At 33.3% G+C, this 8,986-nt stretch overlaps 1 protein-coding gene across 1 annotated transcript in view; it reads right to left on the reverse strand.

The window, feature by feature from the left end:
* Positions 1–6,614, reverse strand: part of LOC148042419 (protein CC2D2B-like) — a gene marked incomplete at its 5' end in the record, with an annotated part of 46,175 nt that extends 39,561 nt beyond the window's left edge. The window contains 8 exons of the mRNA XM_087702384.1: positions 70–195; positions 312–445; positions 799–976; positions 2,472–2,564; positions 4,066–4,143; positions 4,372–4,451; positions 4,957–5,023; positions 6,540–6,614. Coding sequence (XP_087558510.1) covers positions 70–195; positions 312–445; positions 799–976; positions 2,472–2,564; positions 4,066–4,143; positions 4,372–4,451; positions 4,957–5,023; positions 6,540–6,614 — 831 coding nt within the window. The remainder of the gene's footprint in view (positions 1–69; positions 196–311; positions 446–798; positions 977–2,471; positions 2,565–4,065; positions 4,144–4,371; positions 4,452–4,956; positions 5,024–6,539) is intronic.
* Between the last annotated feature and the right edge of the window lie 2,372 nt (positions 6,615–8,986).

Below are 8,986 nucleotides of genomic sequence, written 5' to 3' on the forward strand. Positions count from 1 at the left end.
AATACAAACTGAATGCTATCCAATGAAATATATCCCTTTGTGAAGTAGTGTGAAAGAATGAAAACAAACCTTTTTGTATATTGTCTTTAATTCTGTGACAGTCTTAACAGGGAAAGACACTACGCGGTGGCTTGATGGCTTGATCGGAGAAGGTAATGATATTATTTCCCCACTTTCTTCAAACCAGCCTTTTGCCTTGATAAGGATGATTCAAAAGCATAAAGAAAATCAAGCAAACTAACAAACATAATTTTTTAACAAACAAATTGTTTAGAAGGTAGTTCTTTAAAAAAAACGCAAAATCATTTTACCCCTTCTCGCTGAAGGCGATTCTCCATTTTGTGGTACATATTCCTAGGAATATAAGGCTTTCTTGGAATGTAAAATCCTTCCTCTTCTAGGAGTCGTGGTGACATATTGATTGGTAGCTTACAGCTATGTGTAACTGAGAATAATTAAGATGACTTCAAGAATGATGTATACTTAGAGATTGCAATGCTCATTAGTTTTCTTCCTTTTACTAGTTACATACTGAGAAAAGAGGTATACATGAAGACATTTTACACAAGCAAAGTATAGAGTTTTTTTATGGAGGGGGAGCACCTCTTTGACATAGTGCCATTATGCCGTTTTTTGCAGCATAGAAATCTTCCCTAGCATTTACAAACAGTTTTATGGTGAATTGTACATCAGTATAGATAGGTTTAGTGAAAATGCAAACTACATTAAATTTTGCACATGATAACAGTTCTATAAAATCAGTATCAAAGTTATACTATCTTTGGAAAGTTACATCACCTGGTGATGTGCTTGGAATAAAGAGTTGGTTCCACCCCTTTTCCTTGTCTACTTTATTGAAATTACAGGCAGGAGATTTTACTTCAAGTAATTCTGTCAACATTTCTTTCTCATGGACAAGCAGTGGAGTTTGCTCATTTAAGCTACAGGTGTTTTGAAGGCAGCCATCTGTTGATTTCTATTGTTCATCATGAAGAAAAACAATGTTAAATAATACATTCGGGAATAATTGAATACAAACTAAAATGAAACATATTTCAACTTAATTCTTTGAAGTGATAAAGGTAATTCCTAGAAAATAATCAATATGTTCATAAGTGAAATCCAGTCTGAATGAAAAGCAATGATATCTACTGTTTTCAATTCCCATGTATCTTCAAAGTTTGGCTGGAAAACTTTTTAATCATTTGGAGTAGATGTTGAAAACAAACAGAATTCCAGTGGCACAATAGTAGATTCTACTTATGTAGACAGTAAATAGAGGGATATCTTTATTAGAAACACAAAAAGGTGTCAAAAGAGACACATTGTTACCCTCAAAAGATGGGTAGTAGAAAGGCTATATAAATATAAATATTTTAAATATACAAATTTGATAATTTGGTTTTTGATTTGTCAATAGTATTAACCAAAAATTATCCTATTTGAAATAATTTAAGATAATTATTTGATAATTTCTGTTGAATTTTATTATATCATTTAACTTGACAAATTTCATCAAATATGCATCAATGACCTACCTTCAGGACAGAAATAAACAATTTCTCAGTGTTCATATTTCTGTTTTTTAAATGTAATTCTTCAATACTTAAAATTTTGTAACTCATTTAAAATAACTTCTTTAACAATTCAATAACTTATTAAACTAATGATGCAATCCAATATACATTGAACAGGGAGCACACTAAGGATATAAAAAAGTTTTGGACTGAAACAATCTGGCTCTGGAACATTCTATTTTTTGCTTTGAACAGGCTAATGTGTACAATGTGGAATTACTTTATAAACTTCTAGAAGTTGATTATTTGCAATCAGAAGTGGTCCAGATATTTGACACAGAAACACACTTCTAGTAGTATACAGCATTCTTCTTTTACAACAGCTTCCCACTTCTGCAAGGGGCTATTTAGATCCTATCTAAAAAAGAATATAGTTCAATGTAATTTATTAGTTCTCATTTGGAGCCAGTAAGAGGATGAAAATGATACAAACTTTCTGCACTGAACAATTAAAACCAATGGTTGTTGCTTCTTCCATTTTTAAAGATTATTTTGAAAAAAACAATGCAGCAATTTTTAAAAAGACTGAAAAAAGGCAGGATATAAAAAAATCATATTACTTCTAATCCAGTTGCAAATGCACTGTTTTTATACATAAAAAAACATAATATAATGTAATTACATATAAGTACATATTACTTCCATGATTATAGTGAAAGATTTCCAAGAAACTATTGAAGACTTACCATATGAGCAAAAAGAAAAAAATAATAAAATAATATTTACTTGATGTGTGTATACATTCTGAGACATTAAAATAACATTTGAATATTGTTTATTTCATTAAAAACAGTAATGAAGTATACAGCACTATATCTAACCTATTTATTAGAAAGAACTACAAGCCACTCAAATAAAAGAAAAGGACAATTCATATGTAGAGAATAATAATACCTGTCCAACATTTGTATCAAGTTCTTTCATATTGGAGTGCTCTTCAAAAGTTGATGTAAAAAATTCAAAACCCACATCTAAGGGTACTTCATTCTAAGAGTGATAATAGAACAGATATCTGAACAACTGTTGATAGATTGTACCAGTCATAGAGCAACCTTTTATCACATGGCAAAAAAATAATAATCTGTATTTATAATCTGAGAAGATATCTAAGTATGTATAGACTGCTACATTCATACTGATTCAAAAAAAAGGAAATTATTATTTAAATTGCATAAAATACTATTTAAAACTAAAAATCCATTTTAAATTAATACATACAATATTTCATTAACCACTCAGTTATCATTTGAAACATTAAGAATTCATGACAAAAGGATTCCAGTTTAATACTAAGAATAATTGATGTTAACTTTCTGGCAAATTCCATTAGTGATCAGGTCAACACAAAATTGTTCAAAAAAATAATTGTGTCCATTTTCTGATATTCCTGACATATGTAGCTATAGAAACTAACTATTTATTTCACAGTATTCATTTCCGTGCTTGTTGGTAAGGTTGATGGAAAATACAGTGGTTACTAATTACCTATTTTCTATGGCATCATCAGTTCTAGGAATGATTCATATTATTTATTGTTTCAAGTCTGGCAATCAAAATTTAGATATGTTCGTACTTATTGAAACAAAAGAATGAGGATATGTCAGCAAGTTAGTTCTGTTGCTATCAATTTTTTGCTATTTAACCTTTCATTGTTATATTTGACAGACTGAAATCCATATTTAGCTTTCTGCTGACATAATTTCAAAGGGCGTTTCCTGTTTTTTTATTGTTGACCTTTCAGATATAGATCATTTTTATTTTATTAAGCTTTCTGGATCCTCCCTGATGCTTGTACCACTAATTTTAAAATAAATATAAATATGAAAAATTGAAACATAAAACTGAATAGAATTTTGCTAGAAAACATTTTTTCAAAAACTAGATCAGATTTTAAAAGGAAGGAAAACAATTGAAAAGATTATGTTTTTTAAAGTTAAAAGGAATAGACCCATTAGGATCAATTAGAAGTTCTCCTAGATTCAAGCTTCCTGTTGTCTGAAAAAAAATATATCCTCCAATGTGCAACTTTTCTTTTTCTTCACACCAACAATCGAATAAAGAAGTACACAATCTGCAGCTATTTTCTAACCAAGATGCAATCTTAAAACTCAAGTACAGGTAAATATGTGCAATTCATTTGCTTTCATTTTTTCTTTATGTCCCATAGTTGCAACTTTGTTATTATTTTCTTTGGCCATTGAAAGCTCTGAAAAAAGATAAACAAATCTCTTGTATATGCTCTATTTCTAATCCTTTTACAAGATTACAGATATGTTTGCACAGTTTATATAGAACATCAACTTTAACTTTTAATAATATTTAGTAAAATATTAAAAATTAAGAAGGAATCATTTTTTTTACTTATGTTAGGCAGTACCACATAACTACAGTTCTACAAAATTGTGCCTTTCTCTTTATTAATATCCTGAAACTGAATCAAACTATAGTTCATTACTCTCGGGAATCTTTTTCACAAAAGTTTTGTTACCTCAGCATTTATTTCTTGATTGTTTTGAAAACCTGCAGCAGAATTTTGTTTGTGAGAAAAATCTTTTTCCTGCGCAGCCTAAAATAAATATTATGCTCTATTTAGTATATCACTTTTAACATACACATTAACAACTAAAATCACATACAAATTACACATCACATAACCACTTTTTTTCTGGGACACTTCAAGTGATGTTGAAGGTGAATATTTTACATTAGATTATCATTTTTTCCTTTCATAGAAACATAAATCAATATTCTGTATTTTTTTTTCATTTAGTTACAAACCAATTAAAACTATCACCTTGACAGTTTTCAGCTTTTCTTTTACTCTGTCCCGTAATGCTTCAGTTAATGTATCTTGTTCTTCTACTTCAGCCACATCTAGAATCAAGAAAACATACATTTTTAGAATGCAGTTTGTGCCAGAATTATTTCACTGTCCCTGTAGTATATACTGTAGATCTAACAGTAAAATACGTTACTGTATTTTTTTTAGTTTTTCAAGCTGTTAAATGGTTGCGTTCTGCATATGAACCACATACAGAGACACACATTTAACAAAATTCCAAATGAATGCATATTTAATAGGATTGTGCTCTGATTCAGCTTTCAACCTGACATGAGAGTCTCTGACAGCCTTATCTCTGATTCAAAATCGTCATGGAATTCTACTTCTAATATTTTGAGATCATGAGTTTGTGTGATCAGCCTGCTGGAAAAGAGAGGATGCTGTGTTTTGCACCCCAAAGTAGGGGAAGGTTTTTAAATAGTAATTTCTGACACTTACCCATAAGTGGATAAGGATAAAATGAAATAATAAAACTCAATTTAAGGCACATTAAATGTTTCTAAATTTCATATCCACTCAAATAAAACATTGAATTACCTTTCTGTGGAGTTTGTTCTTGTGCTTCAATTTGTATTCTTTCATCATATAGGTTATCCTCAGTTTGCTAAATTGAATAAGAAAAATTGCTAATAAACTATAACAACTACATTCCCGTATGGCTGATTGATTGATTTAATAAATTTATATCCCATCTTTCCTCCAGGACAGATATTTGCAAAACATTTTATTTTCCAGGTTTTTCCATTTAAATCTTCTTATTTCCCACAATAAGAAGCTGATCAGATTCAAAAATTATCAACGTAAAACAATTATTTTTGTCCATTTTCATTATACACTATGGTTACTTGTTTTATAGATCTCTGTCATGTCTATTTTAATTTATGTATCTCATATTACAACTTTTCCTCAGCTTGAACATTTTGGTTGCTCTTTTTTGCCTCTTTTTTATAATACAGTTGTCAAAGTTCAGCAACCCAAATTGTGCACTGTGTGGGTTTACACTGTGTATTTAAAAAAAGGCATTATAGTATTGGCAGTTTTATTTTCCATTCCTTTAGTTACTAACATTTTTTCAACAATTGCCACAACAGGTCACTGACCTCAATTTCCATTCATTTATATCTGAATTACATTTTTCCTTGAATTATATTTGCCATTTTAACAAGTAGCATTTAGTATTTTTATTTGATATACTCTTAAACCTGTGCAATACATGCAGAAAACAATAGAAATCAACAAGGTAGTATAACAAATATTTATCTCCTCAAATGTTATATTACTTTGTAATTATTTACCTATGCTTTTTTGTTTTTATCTTTCAGGATAAGTTACAGTCTCCTGAAAATTGGCTACCTGCTAATTCCTAAATTAAGATGTACTAGTCCCACTATGTACCATATCTTATGGGAAATCTATACAGTTTCTCTAGAACACAAGTGTCAAACTCATGGTGACACTTTGCCATCACCTGATGTTCTGTGACATTTTTCCCCTCCAAGGAGCTGGGTTGGCATGGTCTACGCATGAGAGCCGAGGAGAGAACTATAAGAGCCGAGGTGGCGCAGTGGTTAAATGCAGCACTGCAGGCTACTTCAGCTGACTGCAGTTCTGCAGTTCTGCAGCTCGGCTGTTCAAATCTCACCGGCTCAGGGTTGACTCAGCCTTCCATCCTTCCAAGGTGGGTAAAATGAGGACCCGGATTGTTGTTGGGGGCAATACACTGACTCTGTAAACCACTTAGAGCGGGCTGAAAGCCCTATGAAGCAGTATATAAGTCTAACTGCTATTGCTATTGCTATGACACATTTGGCCCATGGGCTGCCAGTTTGACACCCCTGCTCTAGCATAACAGTTATCCATTGTTGTTCCTCCCTGCTTCCTGTTTTTAACTATTCTACACCTGGAAGAAACCTAAATATAATCTGTACTGTTTTTGTTGTTTTGTGATTAACTTCAGGGTACAAATTGGTGTATATTTAATGTAATATTTTTCAAATAATCTTTTCTTTAGTTCAAAGCAAGTTTGTCAACATAGAGGCATTTTTTAAAAAGCAATTTCTGAAGACTATCCAAAATTCTAAAGAATATACTATATTCTATTTCAATATGGACAAAAGTACCTGATTTCTAATACTTTCTTTAGGTAAAGAATTTTTTTTCTTTGCAAGTCTTTCCTGAACTTTCTCTTTCTGAAAAAAAAAAGGAAATGGTTATAAAAGTTTATCTGTAAGGATACAAAGCCCAAACAATGAATATAATCACATGCTTATTTCTCAATATTTAATATAACAAATTATCTAAAGGACAATTTTATGTAATCATTAATAAATCAGTTAGAAAATAATGTATTTTAAAATATTTTTCATAACTTGCCTCACTCTTTTTATCTACTAATGCCTCCAAATCTTCATCAGAATCCATTTCTGTTAATTCACTGAAAAAATAAAAACTATAAACATTTATAAAATATATGTATCAACATAATTTCCGCTTGACAATCAGTAAAAAATAATATACAATTACTTTAATCAAAATAAATTTGTTGGGACTATGTCCATGGCTTTTTAATATTCTTATGTTTTAGCATATTTCTCTGATTGCACATAAAGTTATTGAAGCGTTCATTGAAGATAGCTTGTACTTATGTGGAACTGTGCTATGATATGTCTCATGTTACATCATTGCTGTCCAACATTCAATCTTGTTTTAAAACTTGAAAGCTGTAAATTTTGCAACTGTTTTTGCATTTCCTCTATATGGAATAATCTAAAGATAAATTTATCTGACTTAGCTTTTGCTGAAAAAGGTATAGATTTAAGTTCCATGTTTTCAATAACATTTATCTAATGAACCAGATAAATCAAAGAGACAGTGGCAGCAGGCTAGTGTCTTGTGGTGGAATCATGCACAGCTGCACCAACAAAGGTAAACCCCCAAAATGCTAGCGTTCCCTGTGCATGCAATCCCCCACGCATGCACCCCATTCCCCGTGCATGCGCCCTATCCCCTGTGCATGCATCCTGCCCCACGCATACATGGCAGAGACTCAAGACTGGCGGGAGGCACGCGCACATGCATGGTGCAGCTGGGCTGGAGCAACCGCTGGCGTGCCCAGAGAGCGACCTCTACATGTCACCTGGAGCACGTGTACCCTAGCTTCGCCATTACAGATCTAGCCCCTGTAACGTTTTTGCCTGTTGCTGCTGTTATATATGTTTCTCTCTCCTGGATGTCTGCGATCTGTTTCTTAATTTTTAAGTCATTTGAAGTTGGCTGACCTCTAAAATAATGAATAAACCAATCAACCAATCAATAACATATGGAAGGGTCTCTTCAAGACAGACTCTATTGTTCTTCTCTCAAGATAGCCAGTCTAACTCTTGTTATAACAGAGGATTCACCATTGTCTGCCTCCGTCCAAATCAATCTACTTCAACTGGGTCATCAGCTCAATTGGGCATTGCCTATTTGCATCCAATTCATGTTAAAGATGCAAGGTATTACGAATTAGTTCATCGATATTTAAGATCTCTTTCTCTTGTTGGAAGAAATGTCTATCTCGGTTCAGTTCCAAGTGGGGAGAAAGACACTGGGAACATGGAGACTGCTTGGAAAGATGGTTTAATGGATAGGACCATAGGGGGGGGGGGAAGAGAGAGAGAGAGAGAAAGAGCCCAACCCACCTACCCTGGCACTATCCCATCCTATATAACCGCCTTGTTTGAAGCTGTGTGCATCTGCGGTAGGCGCATGAGCAAGGAAAGCAAGCGTGTGTGCATGCTCTCTCACATTTGCGCTTCTGGGCGAACCAGTTGTTACAGTGACCCCCCCCCACTTCTGCTTTGGGCCCTGCCTCAAGAGCTTCCTGTTCCTATGTAAGAGCAAGTATCCTGATTGGTTGTCAGACTCCCAAGGGGCAATGCAGGAGTAACTTTGCGTATGGTTTTGAGTCCCAGGCTTGGTTGAATCTTGCTGGGTGACGATGTAATGGAAGAGGGTTTGGGGCAATTCCTATTATGGCTGAGGGCTAATCCTACCTTTCTTGGGTGAGGCTATTTACTTATGAATAGACATAGCCATCTCTTTATATCTTAAGTACTGATATCTGCTGTGGGCTATTGAGGAGGGTGGGGGCTATTAAGAGTGAGTCTGCTTCCTGTCTAAAAACAAGCCTCCAGGATTGGGCGGCATATAAATTCATTAAATTTACAAGTTTCTCCATTTCTCATCCAGGGAAATATAATATTCTGTCTTTTTAATATTTCCTAGAATATTTCATTCTAGGAGGAGGAGAGGGAAGGAGGGGTGGGTGCTAAGTTCCTACACTCATTCCTGCCCCAATCCCCAAGGACTCCGGGCGGCCTATATTTAATAAATAAATAAATGAAATAAATGGCAGAGTTCTCCTGATAAAACATTTTGAGAAGAGCTTTAAACTGGGTGCGCGATGTGTTTTTTAATCTGCTTTTCTCTTGTTTGTTTTTAAAACCCTTCTTTTAAATTTATTTCCTGTAAGCCGCCCGGAGTCCTTCGGGATTGGGCGGCCTATAAATTTAATAAATCCAAA

The sequence above is a fragment of the Thamnophis sirtalis genome, unplaced genomic scaffold, assembly GCF_051295495.1.
Source record: "Thamnophis sirtalis isolate CommonGarterSnake01/CBP01778 unplaced genomic scaffold, rThaSir2_p1.2 scaffold_15, whole genome shotgun sequence".
In the NCBI taxonomy this organism is placed as follows: domain Eukaryota; kingdom Metazoa; phylum Chordata; class Lepidosauria; order Squamata; family Natricidae; genus Thamnophis; species Thamnophis sirtalis.